Below are 24,305 nucleotides of genomic sequence, written 5' to 3'. Positions count from 1 at the left end.
CACGGTTGGATCACGCCACGTAATCCTTGCTATTATTAGATAAATGAGGAAGAAGAAAAAAAAATGTACAATCGAAAAGATTATGGAGAGAAGCAAGAGTAAAACGTATATATATGAAATAGAAAAGCAAAATAGGAAACCATTTGAGGGGTGGTGTTTTTTTGGAAATAATAAGGATATGAGGGTTATAAACGTATAGACATATAAAATAATGGTATATGCATTGATCTCTCAGCCGTTTGCGATTCATGGCTGCGTGTGCTTCTTATCGCCCGCGATTCGATGGCTTCGAAGTTTGCGAAGGGTGTCTTGTCTGCTTTAGTTTATTTATGTTTCCGTTCGCAATCTCAGAAAATCGTGTGAAGTGATGGTGCCCAGTCTCTTTTGGGTGTCCAAATCGCTTTTGAAACATTACTAGCTGCTGCGTCAACTCATCCAGCATATCAATTATACTCGGCTCCTCCTCGGATGTAGCCTGTTCCTCATTTGTATGTTTGGAGGTGGATCTCGTGGATGACATAGTCGAAGAAGAAGAGTGCGCAGAAGGGGACAGCCGCTTGGAGTCCGCTTGCAAATCTGAGTCGTTGAGGGTAGTTGTGGATCCATTGCTGGAGTCTCCCGGCCGTCGTCTTGTTCTCATTCTCTCAGCCTCAGCGTTTTCCTTAGCTCTCTCGTTCGCAGCTCCATTAATGTCGCCAGGACAGGTGGGAAATTTGGTCTGCTGGCCTTTTGCTCTCTCCATTCGAAGGTTGGAGAGATAGCCGAGGATTAATGTAGCGCGTTTATTCATGTCGTCTAACGACATCTTTTCCGACGGGTATCGCACTTTGGCAGGAGGTGAGGCGGATCGAAGTTGCGGGGTTGTATCGGGTTGAGGAGTGGCGGTGCGCGAGGGATTCGACCGTTTGCTATTGGTGGGACGCTTATGGTTGCTCCCTTTTTTATTCTTGGTTGCAGAGTGTCGCGTATTCATCTGTTCTTCTCCTGTAGCCCTCAAAGGATACTTATCTCCGTTCAAATGGGACTCTGATGAAGGCCGTTCTTCCTTCTCAAGGGCGTAGGGTTCCTCTGTGTCCGCCGGCGAAGCACCCGAGTACGATCGCACGCTATCTCTATCCAAAGTGCGGCGCTTGCGTTTCGTTGGAGGATTCTCCTCCAACTCGCTCTGCTCTTTTGGACTCGCGTCGGTTGCCGACCTTGTTTCGTCGTCGTTTGTAGCCGCATCGTTTACCGACGATTGTGCTGGCGACTCAGGCGAACGAGGGCGCTTCCGCCGGTCAGACTCGGCATACTTTGGCGCCGTTCTTTTGTTTTGCTTTGCAGAAGCGAGACCGTCTTTTTTGGTGTCCAGGATATCCCTCTCGGGTCTATCATTGAGATTCTCCTCGGAGCTCGATTTCTTTCTCCGCTTACTTGTGCGACCAATAGGGGGTGGAGAGGTGCTGGACTTGGGAGCTTCTGTTTCCTGGTTAGAAGAGGGCGTGCCTTTGCCGTTCAAAGAGCTGCGCTTGGTTCCTGGCGACTTCTGGTGCTTGCCATCTTTATATGTGTGCCGCTTGCGGCTAACAATAGAGAGATCGGTGAGAAAAACAAGTCGAGGGCATCATTGCAATATACGCAAGCCGCATTACCCAGTGTTGCCAACCTTGACTATGATGTGGTTTTCCGGCTTACACACTTCGCAGTAGTATAGGTCGGGAATCCCTTTCTCTGACACGATACCAACGCAAATGCAGTGCTGCCATACCTTGCATTCCTCGCACTGAATCATTATACCATCGTGGTCTACATTACGCTCACAAAAGTCAATTCACGCATATAGTCAAATGCATGGCAGCACAACCAATCACTCACGTGCTTCCCCACATACACAACGTGTCTGCCCACCATCATCGCTGTCTTCCTCCTCTACAGTTTCGGGTTCTACAATTGCAGCATCTGCTGATTGCTGAAAATCTTCACGAGAATCCCCAGCCGAGCGGTATTCAGATGAACGACCATTGTGTCGTACACCTTGCGAATTGCGATGACTGCGACGCTGTGCTACTAGAGGAGCAGATATCAGAATTATTAAAGAAGATTTCTAAAAAAAGGTTCGCGCCCACAATTCACATGATTTACATGATGAAGCTTTGGCTGCAATTAAACATTACAAATGACATTTAAACTTACACATGAGCAACTGAATTGGAAAAAGCTACCAGGAAAGAAGCCTGTTTACGAATGGAGAAGTTGGAGGAGATGAAATGCAGGAGATGGAGAAACTGCTCCAAGGAAAGTTTTCCGCGCCTCGAAATTGAAATTGAGGTGAGTGTGAAAGATTAATAAGAGTGTTCTTGTTAGCAAACAGGAGGATATGGGGCCCAGAACGAAAAACTAGGAGAGAACGGGGAGGTTTGAGGATTCCCTCTTTTCTTCGGCCAAGTTCATTCGAGAAAAAAGGGCGCAAGCAGCGGAGACGAAGTAGAAGAGTTCCAATTGTGGCGACTTAGAGATGAGTCGAGGAACAGGGCAGAATAGAGGTGAAGGAGGTGAAAACGACCGGAGACAAAGAGGTTTTTTTCAAACAAAAACGCGTGTTTGCGACTTGGTTCAGTATGTTCGCAGGTGGAAAAAAAGTCGTGGAGTACGAGTCCGGTCTTCTCAACAGTTTTTTGTGACTTCTGAAGTATCTGAAATCTGTAGGTTTATGAATTTCTAAGTGACGAAAGCATGACATTAAAACCACAAACAATTCGAAAAATTTTTTGTTTCCTTCTTCCCCCCGCGTCTCGGTTGAACCCCCCTAGTGTTATTTGGAGGATTTAGAGACTAATCAACAATGTAAGTCTTTCAAATACGAGCACACTTTCCGCTGCCGTTCTCCTTGCCACATATGTGCCTTTTTCGCAAGCGCTGCGGATACAATCAGATGGGCGATTGTAATCTGATGATTAGTTTTGTTTACTGATGCCTTCTTCATTCCAGGGTGAATCTGACGACGCAAAAGCGCCTGGCCGCCTCTGTGCTCAAGTGTGGCAAACGGAAGGTTTGGCTCGATCCCAACGAGGCCACTGAGATCGCCAATGCCAACTCCCGTATGTATCACTGCATTTTTTATTTTCAAAGCAAAATATGTACATTTACCCTGCATTAACCATCAATAGGCCAGAACATTCGCAAGCTCGTCAAGGATGGTCTTATCATTCGCAAGCCCCAAGTTATGCACTCCCGCTCCCGTGTGCGCGAGACACACGCTGCCAAGCGCAAGGGTCGCCACACTGGCTACGGTAAGCGTAAGGGTACTGCCGACGCACGTATGCCTACCCAGGTTCTCTGGATGCGTCGTCAGCGTGTTTTGCGTCGTCTGCTCCGTAAATACCGTGAGTCTGGCAAGATCGATAAGCACTTGTAAGCTATACCCTCATTTGTTTATACTTATCATATTCCGGCTAATATGCTCTTTCTTACAATTACAGGTACCACCAGCTCTACATGAAGTCCAAGGGTAACGTGTTCAAGAACAAACGTGTGTTGATGGAGTACATCCACAAGGCTAAGGCTGAGAAGAACCGTGCCCGTGCTATTGCGTACGTATCAGTTGTTAGCTTACCACTCTTTCATGGCTTGTTCCTTACTGTTTTTTTTTTCATTTTACTTCGCTACTCTAGTGAGCAAGCTGAGGCTGTTCGTGCAAGGACAAAGGCCGCACGTGAGCGTCGCGCCAAGCGTATTGCTGAGAAGCGTGCTCTCAACGTTGCTCCTGCTGAGGCCAAGACTGAGGCGTAAATTTTTTTTCTTTCACTTTTTTATTGAACCTCCACTATGTCTCTTCCTTATAAAGACAAATATAAACCCTCTTATTTGTGAAAAGAATCATTATTTCTCCATCTTCATCATGAATATTTTTTCCCAAGGTGAAACCACAAAATAAAGTAGTATACAATATGTGGCGCAGCACCGAGGCAAGCAAAATAATGAACAGCTTTACCCTGGGTATACATACATTTCAATTATTATCTAAAGAATGGCGGCTGCTCGTAAAGTTTTCTTTGACGTTGCCATTAGCGGCAAGAATGCCGGCCGTATGGTGTTCAAGCTCTTTAATGAGACTCCAAAGACCAGCGAGAACTTCAGAGCGCTGTGCACTGGAGAGAAGGTAATGCATTTATTTGAGTATGTAAAAAAAACAAAGATTTCACGCGTAGTGTATTTAACGTTAGGGTGTTGGATTGTCAGGGAAGCCACTTCACTTCAAAAATAGCATTTTTCATCGGATCATCCCAGGGTTCATGGCTCAGGGAGGAGGTTAGAATAGCCACAATACATTTAATAGGCAAGGCAAGTGACTAATTATGTTTACTATTAGATTTCACCCATGCAAGTGGAATTGGGGGTGAAAGTATCTATGGTGCAAAGTTTGAAGAGTAAGAGCAATTAATACTCGGGGCAACTTCTTTAAAACTGATAGAAATATCCCCTTCTAGTGAAAATTTCAAATTCAAGCATAACGGCGTAGGCGTTCTCTCTATGGCAAATGCTGGAAAGGTAATTTGGTATACTAGGAATCTAAATGTGGCTATTAATGCGATTCTAACCATTATATTTTCCTCGCACAGAACACAAATGGTAGTCAGGTATGTATCCTTTTTCTATTGTTTAAATGAAAATTTGATTTAATACGTAGCTCTGAACGTTATATTTTTGTTTTTTTTATGCCAGTTTTTCATCACGTTCAAAGAGACCCCTTGGCTGGACGGAAATCATGTCGTCTTCGGACAGCTCTCAGAGGGCCAAGACGTGTTGAAGAAAATTGAGCAAGTTGGCACGCCTCAAGGACGCCCCACTGCCAAAGTGGAAATTGTTGAGTGTGGAGAGTTGAAGGATAATTAGAAGAGACGAATTGGTGTATAATAAACACAACAGGGAATCAAACCAGTATCTAGATGGTACTGTAGACTATTAGAGTCAAACAATATAGAGCAATTCTGCTGGTAGTAATTTTAGTTGTTTTAAGTGAAAATGGGGTGGTGATGCAACGACCCCAAATGAACGTCACGAGGAACGTGTTCCTTCGCCTAAACTTAATCAAATCCCCCAACAATAATACACACACAAAAACAGCGATTCCATCATCCCTCTCCCGCTTTTAATAACACGATTCATCTTTAATTGTTACTGTTCCTAGCTGGAGCACTATCCTACTGGAAGAGGAGGGAGAAATAGTTTTTATTTTTATTTCCTCAATTGTTTTAATTATAGAAAGTGAAAAAGGTAGAACGCGTTAATATAAATTTATTTTGCTATTATGCTCCAGCTCTTTTCATTGCTCACTCTTCTTCCTCCATAACGCGTAGATTTAAACTGATGACAATACGCGAGCAAATACACACAATATTCAACGAATTCGACACACAACGGCGTGGTCGTATCGTGATGCGCGACTTTTTGCCGCTTGTGGAGCGATATGAACTAAAGCAGAATGTCATTATATTCACCGACGATCTCAAAGACATTATTCATTCTTTCGCTACAATGAATCCAGAGCTCGAAGTAACTGTGGATGATCTTGTACAAGTGATTGTTAGTTTACACGAAGTATCCTCCGCCTCTCCTGCGGCATCTGCTCCTATCAACCAAGATTTGCCACAAGAATCGATATTCTCTGAGAGAAAAAGGACAGCTCCTATTATCCATACCGGTGCTCGGACACGGAGACCATCAAAACCTTCAAATCACTATGATGAGAGCTGGGAGGAAAACATTGCAAATACATCAATGCAGGTAACTTGCAAGTGCTTATGTACTAGCTTATTTGAAAATAGCTATACTAATGCTGTTTTGTTGTTAAGAGTGACAACGATAATTATTTTCCTTCCTCCCCACGATCGCCTAATCATTCACTTGAAATCCACCCTACTTCCCCTTCTTACCGACCGGAAATGACAACTGCAGATCCCAACGTGCAGGATCTAAGTTTTGAAGGGATTGGAGCAAGTTTTGAGATCTTCGGTGATAAAAAAGAAGGCTTGGAAGATGATGCGACCGACCATCTTGTAGAGATGAATCGTATTCGTTCGGATATGGTACGTCTCGCTAAAGAAAAGGAGCGCAGGATGGCTATAGTCGTGAGACACCACGAGGAAAAGATCGGTAAATTAGAGCGGAAGCGCGATGAACTCAAGGCGGAGCTAGCGGCAAAAAAACGAGAAGTAAAAGAGTTTAAGAGTAAAGAAAAAGTCAACACTCAGGAAATTTCAGCGGTAAATAACTTAATAATAATATTTTATGTATACTTGCTCCACCTTTCTAAATTTCTACCTTTTTTAGTTGGAAAATGATATATCATCACTACAAGATCAAATCGAGTCTCAAAGAGAAAATTATTTTCAGCTAAAAGCTCTATATGAAGAGAAATGCGGTATGGGTTTATCTTATATTTTGAAATCTAATTTTATTAAATGTTTTTATATAAAATAAATTAGATGAGGCTGAAAAACTACAAGACATTCTCCGCCAGAAAGAAGAAGAGCTGAATAATGCTGAATCTGCCATTGCCGGATTCGCGTCGGAGCAGAAACGCTGGACCGCTGAAAAGCAAAAGATGGAGCAGGAGCTATATGCGATGGAAAATGAAGTTCAAGCGCTCGAGGAATATGACAAAGAGTTACAACAGCAGAAGGAAGAAAATAGTCGATTGCGTCATATGATCGACCAGTTACAGATGGATCTTAAAGAGCTCACTGTTAGTGGCAGAGGAATGCAAGGAAATACAGTGAAAACTCTTGCGGATGAAGCTAACATCGGGGTTCCAGATATCAATGATATGGAAACTATAGTTCCCCCACAGGTATTTTCATAAACTTTCTGGATTTTTATTATACCAATGGATATAATATTTTTTATTATATTAGGATCAAGAGATACATGAGATAGAAACAACAAGAGATAACTCGGTGCCGATCGCGAAAGAAAATAGCGATATCTGTATGTACACTTTGTTTGCATGTTAGTACCACAACTAACCAATGGATAAAATAGTAAATGCTCACTTCGCGGACCTCCGAACCCACGCACAAGCCGAGAGACGTTCCCTCCACGACGAAATCCAGCGCCTGCAACGTGAAATACATGCGAAAGGTGGGCCGATACCAAAGGAGACCGTCGATATAGGGGTTCAGTGTGATGATAGTAGCGATATTTCCAATTTGGCCCGCAGAAATCTCACTGATGGAGATGCAGGAGAGGTCACCATCATGAGTGAGCCAGGCTCTTCTCATCGCGATGTTTCTGTGCAATCTAGCAGAAGTCGAGCGGCTTTTGATGCTCAATATCAAATGTTGGCGAGAGAATTAGATCTTCAAGCAGCACTCTTGCAGGGTTTGGTTGAGACACAGGGCAAAGAGTCTAGAAGACGCCTTTCCACCATGGGTGGCAGTGTTGAGCTGGTCAAGAAGGGCATACAAAGTTTGCGCCTACGAAGGGGAAGGATAACTGCCAGTGCTAATGTATATTCGTAGCCTACTTTGGTTTTTAACGAAAATGCTAAATTTTCCATCTCAATTCTCTTCACCCTACAGACCCCTGACCAGAAAAACAATCCTACCCTCCGACAACAAATCTTGTCGACACCCGCAAAACTTCGTGCGCCCCCACTCTTTATTCGTATGCGCCAGGAACTTGTGAGCAACACGACGCTCTTTGCCCTCTATGGGCTCGCAGCTTATCTCTGCGGGGTGGTCACCTCTGCTTACTTGATAGATGCGAATGGTGGCCATTCGGGAATGCCGGGGGGCGCGTATGGCGCATTTGCTTACGATGGTGGACCCGACCGGCGTGCAGCAAATGTGGTGCTCTACTGGCTGGAAACATTATTGTTCAATGCGGGAGATATCTCACACCTACCTACCTGATAAATAGTATCCAAAAATTTAGCCTATCAATCACTCTGGAACTATAATAATCTTCTCATTCATTTTGCTTTTGCTTTCATTTTTCTATCATTGTTTTATTATAGCTGCCTGTATTTTCCCCCTTTTTTATTATTTTCCTAAAGCCAACGACTCTTTACCATTTTAAAGTGCTGAATATATAATCTATATCTGTACAGTCGGACTTTTACCCATTACTTTGATGTGTTTTATTTCTCTTCCCCCTTTTCTTCTTACATATATTACATATATTTCATGAAAAGGATAGGCTTTATATTCCTATTCACTTTTTCTCTTTCTAATTCAATCATTTATGCTCTTCAAGTTTCCTCAGTTTGAAAAATATATATATATGCTTGTTCCATTTTATTATAATTTTTGTATTCACATGAGCCCCCAAGAACCTCTAGTTCTACATTCCTCCGCGCCGATTCAAAAAGGTCAACAGGTCAAATTTGGTTACTATCCCCAGACACCATCTTACATCGTAGGAATCGGTCACCACCGCAAATGAATGATGCTCCAGGAATTTGGCAAGTTGCGATAGAGGCGTATCAGGAGTGATGACCGTATATTCCCGTTTTTGTCCTCCACGCCCTCGCTTGTGGAACGAAATCATCCATTTCGAGACTTCGTCAGTGGGACTGGCGCTCCCATCGCTCAAATGTGTTGCAATGGTATCGAGCGATATGTAGCCAACAAGTTTGCGATCGGCGTCGAGCACCGGCAGCTGCGAGAACTCTCTTTCCATCATGGTGTCATGCGCGTGTGCCAGGGTTGAGGTAGGAGAAACTGTGACCGCAGGAGGGAGCTGGAGATCCTCGACACTCGCAGCACGATACCTTTCACTTTCAAGATAGGCAATCGTGCGGGCCATTGACTCCGCCATTAAGTCTTCAGAAAGCATCCATTCATCAGAGAGCAGCGTTCCGGTATAATTTCTTGCGCTATCGTTAAAAACCACGACAACGCGAGACGCAGATTGCTGGGTGGAGTTGAGAGCAGCGCTCACAACAGCACCAGAAGAAGGGCCAGCAAGGAGTCCCTCCTCTCGGATAAGTCTTCGAGCCATAGAATAAGCGTCTTTGTCAGAGACCTTGACCCATGTGTCCACCACCTCTCGTCGCAGACAAGGGGGTTCGAAAAGCGACCCGATGTCCTCGACCTTCCAGTTAGATATTGGGGCACCTCCGTGGAATTGTTGCTGGGAACTGGAGCCGCCGTTCTCACCAATCTTGGATCCAGCAGGTTCGACACCAACGACCTGCAAATCTGGGATTTTTTCCTTAAGGAGGGTAGCTAGGCCCGATATTGTTCCACCAGTGCTCACGCCAACATACAATTTGTCAAGCTTCCCATCGCATTGCTCGTATATCTCGTCGGCAAGTTGCTTATATGCTTCCACAAAGCCACAACATTTATTCTCATCCAAGACTACGACATTTCTGAATTGCTGGGCAAGTCGATAGGCGACTGCGGCACTTCCCTCATTAGCATCTGGTCGAGCTTCATTGGGAGTACGTACTATCTCAACCCCAAGCGTTTTCAGAATGCGAACTGCATCGGTGCTTGTGCGCTCGGGGACAACGCAAATCACCTTGTGTTTATTCGCAGGGCGAAGAAGTCGGGAAAGTTGAAGAGTAACACTGATGCCGAAATTTCCATTAGTTGATATGATGTACGTAGCATCAGGGGAGAGTTTTCCTTTAGCATGAAGATCTAGACCAATCAATAGTATATATATCCAGATTAGATAAGATAGAGAGTGATGATTAAATGTTTAATCTACCATTTAATACCCATCGTGCAATGCGATCTTTGATGCTGCCGCTCGGATTTTGGTATTCAAGTTTAGCGAGAATTTCGATGGAACTTTCTGTTTCGAAATTGAGCGCAATTAGCGGGGTGTTTCCTACTGCAAGTGACATTTCTCGCTCTTTACGAATTTAGAGAGAAAGGTCGAAGTTTCGCAGTGAATTAAGTTGCTGTTCGAATCGATTTTGTAGGAGTCTAAATTAATACAACTAGCGTCTATTTTCTATATTTGTGTTTTCTTTATTTTGTTTCGTATCCCACTGCCTAAACTGCGATTCCTCGTCGAAGTTGCCATGGGTAACGGCCCAGCTTCTCCCCGCGTTACTATTACGCTCGACTTCTTCTTCCTTCCGTATAGCTTAGGATCGAGCAATGCCTTTCTCATCGACTCAACCAGTTCAGTCCACTCGGCGCTAAGTGCGCTGCGTTTGACAAAGAAGAAGAAATCATGTGCTGTGTATTAAAGACGAATTAAAATCCAAGTGATATGAAAGAAATATGGATCCCAGTGTTCCTACCTTCACGCGCAAGATTGGGAAAAAATAGCCGCGCCGCTTCACGAACTCGTCTTCCTGCACGATGCCTTACAACCGCTGATTTACTCACCTCCTTCTTTGTGGTAATAAACGCAACACGATACGGCACTGGTTCGCCAGTTTTCTTGTCTACATAGAAAGTAGGCTCGGTAAAAATAATGGTATAGAGAATTGGACAATTTGCAAGTACGTTTATAGACAACACCCTCTGGCCAAGCAAGCACTGCTAGCTTGAAGCATTCCATGCTAATTGTCGAAAATGGACCTTTAAATAATCTTTGCACGTCGGTCTCTGGCATGGAGGGCAACTACATAAACTACCTATTACTAATTGAAAAATGAATATATAAACAGATGCTTGTGCAATTTACCGCGTTTAGTTTCTTGGGTCTTCTTTCCAAAACACTTCCTTCTGCAATTCGATCACATTTTTCTGCTTTACTGGCAACTTAAAAAAAAATAATTAGACATGATCTATCAGACAGAATCTCGAGACATGTAGCAGTTTACCATTGTCTCTTCCACTAGTCAGTTGCATTCGAAATCCCCTCTCGTAAATATTACGAGGGCTCTGCCTGCCATGTTGGAATAGTAGCGGTACAACATTGCATAATAATCTTCTGTACCGCGTTGGAGGTACCATGGTCCTCTTTATTTTGGCCCGTAATTCTTCAGCATCAACATATTAAATGTGACTTCATATGAAGATATCTCGGATATTTACGGGTTGGATAGCCCAAAGATTTTTAAACCAGAAATGCTAACGCCAGTTTCCTCTACTCATACTTTCTCCATCTTTTCAAGATACTATATGCCTACAATCCAAACCCTAACATCATCAACATCGGTTGTAATATATCAGCTCATATAAGAGTATATACCAGCAGTGCAAAGATCATTCAGAATGTCGTTCCACCCATTTAGCGTCGGAGAGCGCTGGCCTTTTGAAAAACCGAGACGAATCTCTATGGAATCAGCAAGCCGTGAAGAGACCGTGCCCCAACTAGTCCCCACAATCTCACAACATTCACATCATGAAAATTTAATTCCTTTTGATGGCTCTTCAACACCTCCGTCCCAAATCTACACTTCGCACGATTTTTTTCAGTGCGGATTGAAGCGCTCCGCCTCGTCCAATAACTGGTCACCCCCTCCATCGCCTGCCCAGCTAAGGAGAAGACTAGAGAGAGTACCAAGCTTCAAACTCATTACTCTGCGAAGTGTGGAAGAACGAATACGCGAAACCATCAACTATGCGATTGAAAACAACGTTGATCATATCGATTTCAGGTAAGATCGCGAATCAAACACATTGTGTATTCAGGAAGATCGCTAAATGACTGCTCGATAGTGATATGAATCTGACTCAGTTACCACCCGAGATAGCAGAGTTACAGCATGTTTTTGTTCTTTCACAGGACGTCATTTGTCACAACACCCTCAAGCTCTTTCTCTCCTCAAATTCACTCCGCTCCCTTAGTCCAGAATTATTCCAACTACGAAATCTAAGTGTCTTAAGTCTACGTAAGTCCAGATAAGCGTTGCTCAATGTATGCAACATATTCGTGCTGACGAACTGTATCTAGGAAACAACAAGTTGGAACAAGTGCCACCACAAATTGGACTGTTAACGAACCTCGTCGAGTTATCGTTGGGTAACAACCGATTGGTATGTGAATATCGACGATACTTCTTCTTATACGCCCTGGACACTAATCCACCACCATTAGACATATATGCCTGCCGAGATCCTACGGCTAAAAAAGCTCAAAATACTCACCCTGACACCCAACCCCCTTCTCTCTCCCCCTCCCGATGATACACAGCGTGACACCCCTTCGATGGCAGATAACGAGCAGCAGCCACAGCCGATGATAGAAGACATCAACTCTCAATCACAAACCGATCAACAGGAGGAGGGAACCAACCTTGTACATAATGGAGCCTCGGTTACCACCCCCATCAAAACTCGTGTCCACACGCAGGCCTGTTCACCCACAAGTCTGTGGGAACAGGCAGCGCGCACGATTTTAAACGGAGACCGTGATGTTTGCAAATCCTCACACCTCATCAAACGCGATCTCCCCCGTCACCTACACACCACCCTAATCGATGCTGCAGAGACAAACAGATGCGCGATCTGTGAAAAAATATTTGTCACCCCTGCACTGGAAGTGCTTGTTTGGGCCGCACGATTGCTGAGCAATGCTGATGTCCCGCTGCTTTTCCGCGTGTGTTCCGAGCGATGTAAGATGGAAGGGCAGTTTGAAGAAATGGTGAAGGGATACGAATAACTGAAATCTACTCTTAATGAAAGATATGCTTTTTAGTTCTTAATGTGATATATTCATGCGATTTGCTATTTATTCGACTTTTGATTTTTATCTGCTATCTTTTTGATTCAATTTTGGAACCATCAAAAATTGCGACAATATAATGCAATCATTTTATTATTATTAAATAAATAATATATAAATGAATTTTTTTTTGCTCTTCTGTTTTCATTATTCTCAGCCTTTTCGTAGAAAATGGAGAGTGGTGGATAAGGAGGAAGAAATTGAGGGGCGAGGAGGAAGAGATATGCAAGAGGGAAAAAAATAAATGCAATAGAAAAAACGAATTCAAGGCTAAGTTAGTGGAGCTGAAAACAGATAGTCTGTGTCACGACGGTGCAGGGCTGGCTGTGGCGGTAGCCGTCCCGTTCCCGGTGGGTTTCATCCTCCTTTTAATAAACGCTTTTACCATTTCATGTCCCTCCACGGTTACCACAAACATACGCAACTTCGCGCTACTCCACCGCAATACACCGAGATCGGACGCGTATTTGACCACAAGTTCATAGTCGGCGCGCGTATTGAATTGCTGGTAGAGATAGCCGGGGGTGGACTGCATGCGATTGAGCTCCATTTCCCAAAGCCGAATTTGGTCAACCACAGTGGGGGGTAAGACGGGTGACTAAAATGAAATCAGCGAATCACATCGAATAAGCATACGAATAGGGACTTGGATGTTATTTGCTTACCTTTTTCCGCATCTGCGAGTGCGCGTGGGTCGTCAAATAAGCTATAATCTAAAAACGAGAAGTAAGAGGACAGGGTTGATATAAAGGCAACAACGCTCTCAAACGCTGCTATTTACTTGGTCCGCGGTAATTCCTTTTGAAAGAGCGGATCTAACGCTATCACGTGTTATCATCCCCGCAACCATATTCGGGAAACGCGTTTTAAGACTCGTGAATAGATTCAATATAGAAATAACCAGAGTGGAATCTAGTAATTACCATAACAAAACTTAGAATTACAATATTGCTTGGCGCTAAAATATGCAAAGATAGAGCAATACCTGTGTATGCATACAACCGATAGTTTGTCTCTAAGATTAAAAAGCCAGCATCTGCTTCAAGCTCTGTCGTCGCTTTACCACTCCCTGCTGCGGAGTCATCGTGGGGCCCCACGCCCTTGCCGTTAACGAATGGAGTGCTGCCAGTGGTGAGTGTAGTGGCTAGGCGTGTTGGATAATATCGTCTCGAACTTCCCTAGAAATCATAAAGGCCATATGACAACTGGCTCTTGCAAAAACATACTAGATTAACTCTCCCATACTTTTCGCTGGTAAACAATTCCGTAGTCCCTCAGATCCTCTAACATTTGTCTTTGAGTAGGTGTCAGCGTTTCGACTGAATAATCCCGACCCAACTCGAGACTTCCCAACTGGAAAAAGAAGTTAAGAACTTCGACCAAATCCATGTCCAAGTTCTGCAGGATTCAAATCAATACAAAAGTGAGTTAGTTTGATGTCCAACCGAATTAATACTAGGTACCCTCTTGCGAACTGATATCCTAGGTTGTGTTCTTTTTACCTCTGCCATATCGAGATACTGCAATAAAAACGCCCAGACCTGGGTATTCACGTCTTGTAATAAGAACTGGAAGCCTTTATGTGTAATTCTCTGACCGGATGATCCTTCCGAACTTTAACAGCAGAATATGAGTCAGTCTCTATATTTAGGTTCTCATTGCTGCCGCTCTTTCACTCACTCGGCCATAAGCCCAGAGCGCCTCATGAGTTTTAAAACTCCTTTACTTGGCCGCTTGCTTGTCGTAGTGCCAACCATGAAATGCAAAATGGCCTATATTCACTTTAGCTATAAAGGAGCTGCTGAGTACATTCTCTTGATACATTAACTCACACTCCACTGCTGATTCGCGTAGTTATCTAAAAACTCGATATCTACTTTATGCTTGTCCGCTGAAGAACATGGAAGGCCAAAGCTCTGATCCGTTCCTCTAATATATTAAATATATGACCATTATAAAAACCGCATTGATTTAAAAGTATAATCACGCCCAAATGCGTGTATGCATTACCCTCCGGTTAAAGCGTTTTGAAATTGAAGCCGAAAAGTTTCGTCCATTACAAGCATGCCATTCTTCTCCGTTACAACGTGAAGCTTGGCTAATTTGGCCAAGCTGTCCGATCGCTTTCTAAATTTAAAGAAATCGATGAATCTATTACGACTATATTGGCGAAAAAGGCAGATGCATTCCACTTACTTGGCTGCTTCAACAACAACCCACCGCGACAATTGTTGTATTGGTATCGGCTGTTTAACGTAGAGCATTGCCATGACAAACTGCCGTGCTAGGCTCGGAAGCAGTCTTTAATGATATGAGATAAATGAGTTTTAATCACCTCTAATCTCCATTTTTGTTTGCTCTTCAAAATTATTATTTATCAGAGAATTCACCTGAAAATAGCAAGACATGTCGCTGGTTTCAAGAATAGTCTTTGGAAGGTTGTTGTGGGAAGTGCCTCGAGGTATTCATATATGTCACTCTTGAACTCGGCTCCACGAACCATCCTGAATCTTGCTTCTTCAAAATCAACCGCGTCTCCGACTGATCCAAGCCCAGGCCAAAAAGCCGTAGAATGAATATATGGTTACGAGGAGTGACATTATGTGGCTGGGCTAGCCCGTCTGCGCCACCCCCCAGATAACTTTTATTTGCACCCATTCCCCCATATTGCATATCCCCACCTTAAAATGAAGGACCTCAACCATGTGTCGACTGCAACAGATGCAGCGGCAGTAGCTACCACAACGCCAACGAATGGTGCCTTTAATTATAAGCCAGTTATCAATAAAAAGCGAGGCCGCCGGAAACAACCCCAAACAGTGTCTCTAAAGGAAAGCATCGAGTCAAGAATAGAGTCGCTGGTTGCAAGCAAATTCTATAGCGAGCTACTCGGTATCCTCCTATTGTTCCTCTTCTCCTTCTGTTTTGCTGTGTCAATTTTGGCATTTCATTGATTTATGACTTTGTGTTCTTAGATCTTCTTGCCACCAAAGTGTGCAAATTGCCCTTTCACGACATTGTATGCTATGGTATTGGCACTCTAAGTTCGCGAATATCACAATTCCAGTTTGCGCTCTTATTGAAGCTTCGTGAAATACTTGAGGTAACCCTCCAGCTAAACAAAAAGTATCCGAAATTGATAAGGATGCCTATATGCTTCTGTTCTAATAGATAACAGGCAAGGTATATATTTATGACCCTATATTCACGACTGAAGACCATGATGTTCTCGCACATTACGACATGCTCCTTATACCTACCAACGAGGTATGTTATGGTTGTGTTCAGTTATTTATGCTACTATCTCCTGACAGCCGTAATCTTATGATGTTAGCGTGCTAAAAGACCTATATCCCTCCCCACTCTTTTCTATATGCCGCACTGTAGCCAGACACTCTACAGCAACCTACTAGGCTCAAACTGGTCACAGGAAAAGTTGGAAAAGCTCGTCTTGATCGGTAATCGAATTGAAAAGTATGCTGAAAAGTAGGTCACTTTTCTCCACCTCGTTTCTCGTGTTCGCCCTGATTGAATTAAACCCCTTTCTCCTACTCTCTATGGATGTATAGTAACACGGAAGCAACGCTAAATCGCAAGGCACCCTACTTACTCCCCTCTCTTACACTCCTACAGTGTGTAGAATTCCCTTCTTCCTTTGAAGATAATTGTGTCTTCAATGACACCTGCTGGCAATCGTTCGACCCGGAAAAAATTATGACAGTGGACGATGGGTTTTGGGATGAACGTGAAGTCACAGAAAACGACACGGAACTTATTTAACTTACACTCTACGTTTGTGTATATTGCCAAAGTTTCTTATCAGTATATAAGCATGAATAATATATATTTCGGCAAATAATAGCAGATTATGGTGAGAAAAAAAATGGAAATCAATCAAACACTTAATATTTTAATCAATATTTTTTTACTCTACATTAAAATAAAAAAACAAACAGATATAGAAAAAAATGTGTAAAAGAAAAGCACGGGAGAAAAGGATGGAGATGAGAGAAGTAAATTGATGTACAAATATATGGTAATATAAAATCTCAAAAATAAAAAAAAGGATTATATGAGAAAAAAATAATCGCGAGTATATAAATCAAGCTATTTTCTAAACTTTAAGTGGAATCAGAGCAAAACAAAAAAAAATCAAATAGCTAGGACTCAGATCAAGGGTGAAGTATCACTCCCCTCTGAAGTAATACTCAGGGCCGAAGTTGGTACCGCCCGATGAGGAGGTGGCTGTGGAGGGACCGCATTCGGATTCCACGTCGAAGAGGGGGGGGTCGCTGGCAATTTCTTGCTCTTCCAGCCGCCTTTTCCTGTTGTCGTACCTGCCGACTTTGAGCGCTCTATGGTCGTTGCGGCTAGCTCCATTCCTTTTTCGGAGAGCGAGAGCGAAAAGACATACTGCCAATCGCCGTCGTCCATCACAGCATGAATGGGCCCATGGAGAACATTTGGAGTGAGACATCGAATGTTGGTTCCTTGAATGACCTGTTCTCTTACGCCCTATTTGATTCATAAAACGTTCAGTCAATCACTACATCAATTCGAGCCACTGTGATATGAGGCTACTTACGGTGTACACGTTCCAGACTTCAATAAACCGCGGCTCAAATCCAACCACAAACGGGCTCAAGAAGGCAAAGGCAGTCGGCCGGCCCTCCCAAGAGACCAGCCAGTCACGGCGAGTGCGTCTTCCATTCTTGTCCACGTAAAAAGCAAACTCGTCGTAACATAGCAGGAACTCTCCGCTCCGAACGCGGTAGATAGCTATCGGGCACACATTTTCTCGCTTTTGCGCAAAATGTAGGGACTCGTCGTCGGGGTCCAGGAGGCCTTGGGTATTGAGGGTCTCCAGGTCGACGATCTCAAATCCCTTCGTACAGCCGACGCATAGCTTTGTCTTCAGAAAGTGGATGGAGGTGGACTCGGTTGGGATATACAGTATTTTATAGATCCTCAGGTTATCGTTGCCTCCGCGTAACAGTCGCCCCAAACTCGGCCTGCTCTTCCGGCTTCCAGACACCAGCTGCGGCTCCAGAGCTTTGATCGTTGTGCTTAGCGTATTGCTCTTCACAACACAGATCAAATTTCTCTCCATGCAAGTTCCATATTTGAAGAAGGACACGTGAGAGCTTATTCGACGGCCGCGTCGATTGGCAGGGTTGGTGTCGTCAGGATCCAGAATTTCGAGAGGATACGAATAAAGATTTCTATCTGCTAGAACAAGGACAATCCGTGCCTCCTCGATGACTTCGACCTGTGAGACCTTCTCGATCGTGAGGACGTACTGAAGTTGCTTGTTCGAGCTCCCGGGTGTGCCCACACTCAAACCGAAATTTGTGCCATAAATAATCTTTTTTCCATTCTCTGTATATATGGAAAAAAAATCGTGTTAATGAAAGAATCTGAAGAGACCCTCTCTCAAATAATAATTAAACTTACCGAAGGTGGTCGAGCAATTGACCTTGTTGTGACTTGGAAAGTGCTTTTCAGATAGACTGTTAGTGGCAAATATTCGTGTCCGCTCGAAAATCATCTTCCTCTGCTTCTCAATCTTGTCCAACCACTGACGGCGACCCATCTGCGTTGGGGCGTACAAGGTGAGTGGAGTGGCCTCCTTGCGACCAAGGTGGACAAACATGATGGGATATCCTGTCTTCATCTCGGTTTTGGTAGTAGTGGGAGGGGTAGCAATATTGGGGGTGCTGCGACTATACGGAAGAATGGAGCTTGGGCGACGACCGTGGTGATGTTGGTCAGGGCATGAGACTTGGAGAAGCTCCAATGGTATAGGCTAAAGCAATGGTGACAAAAAATAAAACAGTAGAAAAATATTAGTCAAATGTACTCGTTGGCGGCGGTGAGATAAGGGGGCTCATGATCACTCACGTATTTGTGGACGCGATATTGCTCAAACTTGTGGATAATCTTGATCTTCGTAAAAACTAGCATATGATCAAACAAAAAGACCTGCAAATCCGAGTTCTGATCGCCGCCCTTGCGATTCAGAGGCCCTTTCAAGATCAGCTGTCGGTGGCTATCCAGAAGATGAAGGTCGACCGGCTCGCTCCCAGCTTTGAACACGATGCGCTCGTGGAGTTGCTCCAAGTTAAACCGGTTTTCCGTTTTACCCGTTTCGACATTGACGCGGTTCAAGAACTCTCGGATGATCTCCATCACTCGTGGAATATTCACGTGGTCCGGATGCCCTTCCGGTGTGTGCTTCAGTATTTGTCCAAGCAACAAGTTGTACCGCGCAAGTCGTGTAGTAGGCTTGGTAAGGTAGCCGTTCAATTCGAGTTTCCTCGACTCGGGTCGGCGCTCGATCTCATGAACGAACTGTGCAAATAATTGATTCACTGCTCGCTCGCGCTCAAATACATATTTGCCAATCATTTGGTGAGCACCATAGCGCACAAAGGGTTCGAAATTAACCACATGGTCAAGCAACAAATCGCCAATCTGATCCACCACCGCATAGGCGTTCTGGCGCTTTTGCAACGCGTCGCACATACGAGCATTAATTGCATGCACCTCGAGAATATTGTAGAATACATCGTGCACAAATTTGTCACGACGATCCTCCGGTATGATGTTGGTAGTGAGAAGAGGCCTAATCCAGAACTAAATTTGCTCAATTCGTTAGTAAACAGTGTTCGCGCAAAAATAGCAAAGGAATCGAAATGTACCTCACGAAGGTATTCCATATCAGAAACAAAGTCTTTTTCTGTATAAATAAGTTCAAAAATATTTTCTTGGCGCTTGCGCTCCTCCGAAGATACCGAGTCAGCAATTTCCTTTGGTACAGAATGGATCCACAGCCGTTGATCCTAGAGACAAAATTTCGAAAGCGGGAAAAAGACAAAAAATTACAAAAGTGAGAATTATAGAAGTATGGAATATGTACCAATTTTTTTTGATAATTTACCTGTTGAACTTCATGGTTGGACATCTGGCTAACCGAGCGGTTAAGGCCACCACCTAAATTCAACCTCGCTTGCTAAAGTTCGAAATTAAAATATTGATTCGAATTAGTAAATTTCTAGTGTTTAATCCAAATACAGCCAATGAAGCAACAATATCTTTACCTGCTCCAAGCGCCTTGGGCAAGCAATGCTATAGCAGAGTTTAGATCGTGTACAAGTGGGCGAGTAACAATCTGTCAACAGTGTAAAAACACCATTTGGAAGATCCCCCTCTTCCTCCAGCAATTGTTCAGGAGAGGGCGTCACTGGACTCTCGGGGGGAAGGTCGTCATCTGGGGGTAACGGTGGAGCAACGGTGACATTTTCTCGCAGTCGGTACAATTCCGTGGCGGAATCCCGCAAGCGATGATCATAGGTCACATCATGAAAGAACTTCTGCGAATCCAATGCTCGCCCCACTAGCAAAGCCAGGTTTCTGTCGGTGGTTCTGATAATCTGCGCCAAAACATCCACCGCCTCACGCCCGTCGAAACAATCCGTGTATGATAGCGAGTCTTTGTTTCGTGTGTTGAGTGTGATTCGTTGGCGAAAAGCCAATGCCACACGAGACAAAAGGGCAGGGTAAACGATGGGCGCGCGAAGCCTGGTCGGGGTAAGCGAGCGCTCAGAGGGAGGAATATCAAGCGAGTAGTTGGAGGAGAGGGAGTGTGTACGGTCTGTAGACGTAGCCTGGATCATGCGTGCTGAACGCAGGCTCTCGAACGACCGACGGGTATTAATAGGTGAGAGCTGGGTGGAAAGCTGGCTGCTATTCGAGGGAACTAGGTGGTTGGCAAATTATATACAAGTTAATCATCGAAACGCCTATCATGTTATAATCGCAGAGACATTTACTTCGACGGAGTGCAATACCACCGATTTTATTTTTTGGAAGAGGTGGCTGCGCGAGTTGAGAAGCGGGGTGATGCACCCCATCAAAATCATTAAATGTAGGCGGGATGCTTTCTTGGGCGAGTGATATGGTGAAGGAGAACTGACTTCCGTTTGAAGGAGCTAGTACAACACATTCCAGCGTCATCATTCAGACATCTGTAAGAAAGTAAAGAAGAGCAACCCAACGGGGATGTTCCAAAACACATACCTCGTTGATGAGTTCGGCTGATGGGCTTCTCTGGTAACCCTGGGAGTTGATCCATATTTTCTAGCTCGTTCGAATTTCGTGGCAAATGGGGTGTAGATTTGGTTGACGGCAGGCCAGCACTCTCCATCATCCGGCCGTAGCCATATAGCCTTTCAGGAGTTTTTGGCTCTGGTGGTAACGACTTATTGGATACTTGGCTTGCATTAGATGGGGCTAATACATCCACAAATAAAATGATGATTAGAAATCCTACTACCCCACCCCCTCAGGATCAACGGGGCCACTGTGTACTCACTTCGCCTATGCGTCGAATGATTAAGAGGAGAATGCGTCGGGGATGGGAGCGGTTTATCGAGTGATACTTTGATGGGAGAAGGCTCCACAGTTGCGGGGAGACGTGTTCTTTCGTCTACCACCTGATTATATTTTGAGTCCATGTGGTTAGTACCCAGTGTCTGGCATTGTTTTCCTGGAGAAGCAGACAAAGAGAGAAGGCTCAGAGCAAAACGGAGCGCTTAGACTGACGTCACTCCCTCTTAGAATAGAAAGAATAAAGCTTTCCGTGTACAACAATGATCAGTTCCATCCCTATTCGACAGTTAATTAGAAATGAAGGAATATTCCTCTAGGCCCTCTTCTTAACATGGTTAATCGCCTTATCTTTCCAATCCTTACTATTTAGCCAAAAATTTTCGTTTGGCCCCGAGGGTGGGGTTTGTAACTCTGGTCGATAGACTTTTCAAATTCCTATTTCAAGCTAACTTTACAAGTCTTAACCGAATTGGCCAACAACTCTCTGCGTGTTCTCCATGCATCTTGTTGCGCCTTCACTAAAGCCCTCTCTCTTCTGCTCCTTAGACATTCATTGCTCCTTAGACATTCATTGCTCCTCTCCCCTGAGAGTTAGATCCGAAATCAAGATAGTTAGACCGGCTTCCCCGAAAATAGCAGCTCAATCAAATGGTCTCTTTCGTACATATTGGGCTCCGAGGCCGAAGCGAGTCAGAAGACATGCCAGAATATTTCTACCCTTGGGCCTTCCTTACAACCAGAATTGCTTCTGCTCGCCTAGTTTCATGTGCTCAGTCCATTACGTCAATGACGCAGCGTGCATTTTCTTAATTTGCGGTTTCAACTAAAAATAAAACAAGGAATTCAAATTCCTTGCTGATTCTAATATTAAATGTCACCGTCAACAAAGGGGCATGGACCACAACACTTGTGTACCTATAAATGAAGAGGAGTGTGAATATGGTCGTCGGAGAGTCTTCGGTTTCGACTTGGAAGCAGAGGAATCTGAAAAAGTAGAGATGAGCTAAGGGGAAATTTTCTCGAATGCACCATTTGCGGATTTGTGTCGCAAAGTCAGGAAAAAAAAAAGCAATAATAAATATGCTACCATTAGGGATAAGGAAAACTGTCAATATCAGATTGAAATAAAAAAAAGGCAAAATCTACAATTAAGATTAAAAGAGGAAACGAGAAAAAAGTAGTCAAAATAATAACAAGAAATATGAGTATTAAAAAGAAATATTATCAATTGGCAGAAAGAGCGATTGTACATAGAAGTATAAAGATATAAAGGAAACTGAAATCAGATACAGCTAAAATCGTTATGAGGTTTCCCTCGGCAGTCTTCGCTCCCTCTCCAGCGACTCCATCGGGCCAAAGGGACGGGAAGGCAGTCTCTGAGGATCATTCGAATGGTTTGATAGGGTAAGCAAGTGGCCCCATCCTCTCTCCCTTCCTAGATTAATTCTTCCCTCCAGCTGCTCCACTTTCCCTCGCAGTACGGCATTCCGCCGTTCCAGCCGACGTATGAATTCTACTGCCGTGAAGAGAATGGTGCTCTTTGAGCTGTTTACGTTCTGCAGCGAGGGGACGATTTCGGTTAGATCTCGAAACCCAGCCCGGATCTGGTTGCGGCGCTTTTGCTCGGATGCAATGTGATTTGCACGCTTTTCTTCTTCCGTGAGGAGCTCACGATAGCGACGGTTTGATTTGACACTATTTGGCGATTGGGAAGGATCGGGGTGGGTAGAGGATGGAATGCGTGGAGAAGGAGTGGGACTTTGTGAGGATGTGCATGGCTTTTTCGTGGGCGGTGAGGGAGAATGAGCACCCGGTAATTTCTCAGGATCTTCGTCGCTGGGAGATTTTGTATTTGTGTGGTCCTTCTGCTCTTCGGACGGAAGTCTGCGCTTAAGAGAAAGAGGAACAGCCGCGTTAGATCTAGAGTCTGGTGATGGGAGCGCACTACTTGTAGCGGTGGGTGAGTGCGACCGTTCCTGGTGTTTACCAGCCTCGCTGCAAGGAGTGAAGGGGTGCGATGGCTGCTGATAGAAGTTTGTCCCCTTAGCATGAGCGATAGAGGTGTAAGAGGGTGGGAGAGGAGGTGGGGGGGAGTGTAAGGTTGGAGGTGCTGGTGGAGGTTGCATCAATCCCAGATGGGGGAGGGAGAAATTAAACACAAAATCTTGATCAACGTCGACTTGATCAAGAAACTCTGAAAACCATTGCTGCTCACTGTCGTTAAGAAGTGGAGTTGCGGGCATTTCAGATGGAGTTGCAGGAATGACAAGAAAGCCGCTTCCTCCAAGTTGTCCATGGTTGAACTTGTAATCTAGAGATGAAATCCTGTGGTTAATCACACTCATCTAAGAGAGAATAAGATCAAAAAAAAAACACCTTCGCCCGCTGCATCCAATTCGCTCATGTCACTTGGTGTGGGGTAGGGCGGAAAGGAAGCAGTGAGCATGTTCTGTGATTTATCGTGAGTGGAGCGCAGGCTGCTGCTCATGGCAACCATGGGCATGTTGCCCGTCATGTTCATTATACGAGGGAAACGATTCAAATTAGATGCTGGAGATCGATGCGGACAACAAATTTGGCATAGAAAAGAACGAATGTTAATACGGAGAGTTAGAAATGTGGAGTAGGAATTCAAGAAGAAAGGGCTAAAGAAAAAAGAACACACACTCTGCTATCTGCGCAAGATAACAACTGAAATGTTATACGTAGTTGATTCGTTTTGGCCTACAATTTTTTTTCTGTTTGAACTGTGGCTTTCAAATACTTGAACACTAACTCTATTGAAAGAGATAAGCATCTCAACTCTATATCCGCCAGTACCAGAACCTATTCATTTTGCGTCAAATATTCCTCATCCTATGATATTCCTAGACGAGAGAAGGTTAGCTCCACGTCAGGGACACTCCGGAGTGTCTATTCGTGGCTCGCTTGCGATCTCACGAGCTTATGATTCAATTCGAATGGCCACATTCCCATGATACGACAATAGTGTACCGTGGATTCATAAAGCATGCGTTCAATATGTCCATTTAGCACGGGCGCTGAACCTCTTGTCATTTTCTTAGCCAAGCGTGATCTTCCCGTGGCACCTGTTGCACGTTTTGCAATTCTTAGACCATTAATCATAAATGGATCCGGGAACACTCGGAAGCTTTGACAGTACCTTAGTTGCCCTGCCTCTTTGTACTGCCTTCCCCACAACCTTGGGAACAAGTCTATTTGTGGACACTGAATTCTGATTTCCAGCTCGAATGCGGAGTGCCATTCAAGTGATGTGATGGAAGTCTCCATTAGTA

The 24,305-nt window shown here is 44.2% G+C and overlaps 11 protein-coding genes across 11 annotated transcripts; 5 read left to right on the top strand and 6 right to left on the bottom strand.

Annotated features, from left to right (window-relative positions):
* Positions 1 to 265: 265 nt before the first annotated feature.
* VTP21DRAFT_7440 (uncharacterized protein) lies at positions 266 to 2,176 on the bottom strand (the record flags this gene model as incomplete). The annotated part of the gene is made up of 4 exons (XM_069398182.1): positions 266 to 1,562; positions 1,632 to 1,785; positions 1,855 to 2,046; positions 2,173 to 2,176. The coding sequence occupies 4 exons, from the start codon at positions 2,174 to 2,176 to the stop codon at positions 266 to 268; spliced, it is 1,647 nt and encodes a 548-aa protein (XP_069255667.1).
* Positions 2,177 to 2,223: 47 nt separating this feature from the next.
* Positions 2,224 to 3,768, top strand: VTP21DRAFT_7439 (60S ribosomal protein eL19; the record flags this gene model as incomplete). Its single annotated transcript, XM_069398180.1, has 6 exons — positions 2,224 to 2,307; positions 2,790 to 2,827; positions 2,968 to 3,077; positions 3,147 to 3,390; positions 3,459 to 3,569; positions 3,651 to 3,768. 6 exons carry the CDS (start codon positions 2,224 to 2,226, stop codon positions 3,766 to 3,768), a joined length of 705 nt encoding a protein of 234 aa, XP_069255666.1.
* A 238-nt stretch (positions 3,769 to 4,006) lies between these two features.
* Positions 4,007 to 4,872, top strand: VTP21DRAFT_7438 (uncharacterized protein; the record flags this gene model as incomplete). The annotated part of the gene is made up of 6 exons (XM_069398179.1): positions 4,007 to 4,138; positions 4,203 to 4,287; positions 4,349 to 4,406; positions 4,467 to 4,527; positions 4,599 to 4,616; positions 4,702 to 4,872. The coding sequence occupies 6 exons, from the start codon at positions 4,007 to 4,009 to the stop codon at positions 4,870 to 4,872; spliced, it is 525 nt and encodes a 174-aa protein (XP_069255665.1).
* Positions 4,873 to 5,346: 474 nt separating this feature from the next.
* On the top strand, positions 5,347 to 7,892 carry VTP21DRAFT_7437 (uncharacterized protein; the record flags this gene model as incomplete). The annotated part of the gene is made up of 7 exons (XM_069398178.1): positions 5,347 to 5,763; positions 5,832 to 6,242; positions 6,310 to 6,400; positions 6,465 to 6,829; positions 6,894 to 6,966; positions 7,021 to 7,487; positions 7,560 to 7,892. 7 exons carry the CDS (start codon positions 5,347 to 5,349, stop codon positions 7,890 to 7,892), a joined length of 2,157 nt encoding a protein of 718 aa, XP_069255664.1.
* Positions 7,893 to 8,322: 430 nt separating this feature from the next.
* Positions 8,323 to 10,799, bottom strand: VTP21DRAFT_7436 (uncharacterized protein; the record flags this gene model as incomplete). The annotated part of the gene is made up of 7 exons (XM_069398177.1): positions 8,323 to 9,629; positions 9,700 to 9,846; positions 9,996 to 10,178; positions 10,244 to 10,390; positions 10,452 to 10,569; positions 10,633 to 10,709; positions 10,772 to 10,799. The coding sequence occupies 7 exons, from the start codon at positions 10,797 to 10,799 to the stop codon at positions 8,323 to 8,325; spliced, it is 2,007 nt and encodes a 668-aa protein (XP_069255663.1).
* A 366-nt stretch (positions 10,800 to 11,165) lies between these two features.
* On the top strand, positions 11,166 to 12,555 carry VTP21DRAFT_7435 (uncharacterized protein; the record flags this gene model as incomplete). Its single annotated transcript, XM_069398176.1, has 4 exons — positions 11,166 to 11,551; positions 11,613 to 11,785; positions 11,848 to 11,930; positions 11,992 to 12,555. The coding sequence occupies 4 exons, from the start codon at positions 11,166 to 11,168 to the stop codon at positions 12,553 to 12,555; spliced, it is 1,206 nt and encodes a 401-aa protein (XP_069255662.1).
* A 367-nt stretch (positions 12,556 to 12,922) lies between these two features.
* Positions 12,923 to 15,121, bottom strand: VTP21DRAFT_7434 (uncharacterized protein; the record flags this gene model as incomplete). Its single annotated transcript, XM_069398175.1, has 11 exons — positions 12,923 to 13,216; positions 13,284 to 13,331; positions 13,400 to 13,530; positions 13,604 to 13,796; positions 13,864 to 14,016; positions 14,121 to 14,232; positions 14,299 to 14,390; positions 14,451 to 14,547; positions 14,629 to 14,745; positions 14,815 to 14,919; positions 15,009 to 15,121. 11 exons carry the CDS (start codon positions 15,119 to 15,121, stop codon positions 12,923 to 12,925), a joined length of 1,455 nt encoding a protein of 484 aa, XP_069255661.1.
* A 184-nt stretch (positions 15,122 to 15,305) lies between these two features.
* Positions 15,306 to 16,398, top strand: VTP21DRAFT_7433 (uncharacterized protein; the record flags this gene model as incomplete). Its single annotated transcript, XM_069398174.1, has 5 exons — positions 15,306 to 15,510; positions 15,594 to 15,721; positions 15,790 to 15,885; positions 15,953 to 16,104; positions 16,188 to 16,398. The coding sequence occupies 5 exons, from the start codon at positions 15,306 to 15,308 to the stop codon at positions 16,396 to 16,398; spliced, it is 792 nt and encodes a 263-aa protein (XP_069255660.1).
* A 387-nt stretch (positions 16,399 to 16,785) lies between these two features.
* VTP21DRAFT_7432 (uncharacterized protein) lies at positions 16,786 to 21,134 on the bottom strand (the record flags this gene model as incomplete). The annotated part of the gene is made up of 10 exons (XM_069398173.1): positions 16,786 to 17,133; positions 17,204 to 17,997; positions 18,073 to 18,424; positions 18,520 to 19,254; positions 19,320 to 19,460; positions 19,559 to 19,630; positions 19,719 to 20,377; positions 20,451 to 20,609; positions 20,698 to 20,910; positions 20,993 to 21,134. The coding sequence occupies 10 exons, from the start codon at positions 21,132 to 21,134 to the stop codon at positions 16,786 to 16,788; spliced, it is 3,615 nt and encodes a 1,204-aa protein (XP_069255659.1).
* Positions 21,135 to 22,310: 1,176 nt separating this feature from the next.
* On the bottom strand, positions 22,311 to 23,530 carry VTP21DRAFT_7431 (uncharacterized protein; the record flags this gene model as incomplete). Its single annotated transcript, XM_069398172.1, has 2 exons — positions 22,311 to 23,320; positions 23,386 to 23,530. 2 exons carry the CDS (start codon positions 23,528 to 23,530, stop codon positions 22,311 to 22,313), a joined length of 1,155 nt encoding a protein of 384 aa, XP_069255658.1.
* Positions 23,531 to 23,922: 392 nt separating this feature from the next.
* On the bottom strand, positions 23,923 to 24,300 carry VTP21DRAFT_7430 (uncharacterized protein; the record flags this gene model as incomplete). The annotated part of the gene is made up of 1 exon (XM_069398171.1): positions 23,923 to 24,300. One exon carries the CDS (start codon positions 24,298 to 24,300, stop codon positions 23,923 to 23,925), a length of 378 nt encoding a protein of 125 aa, XP_069255657.1.
* Between the last annotated feature and the right edge of the window lie 5 nt (positions 24,301 to 24,305).

The sequence above is a fragment of the Calcarisporiella thermophila genome (assembly GCF_041956535.1).
Source record: "Calcarisporiella thermophila strain CBS 279.70 unplaced genomic scaffold VTP21scaffold_3, whole genome shotgun sequence".
NCBI classification, from domain to species: Eukaryota; Fungi; Calcarisporiellomycota; class Calcarisporiellomycetes; order Calcarisporiellales; family Calcarisporiellaceae; genus Calcarisporiella; species Calcarisporiella thermophila.
The sequence above is the reverse complement of the archived record's forward strand: the minus strand, read 5'-3'. Positions and strand labels throughout refer to the sequence as shown.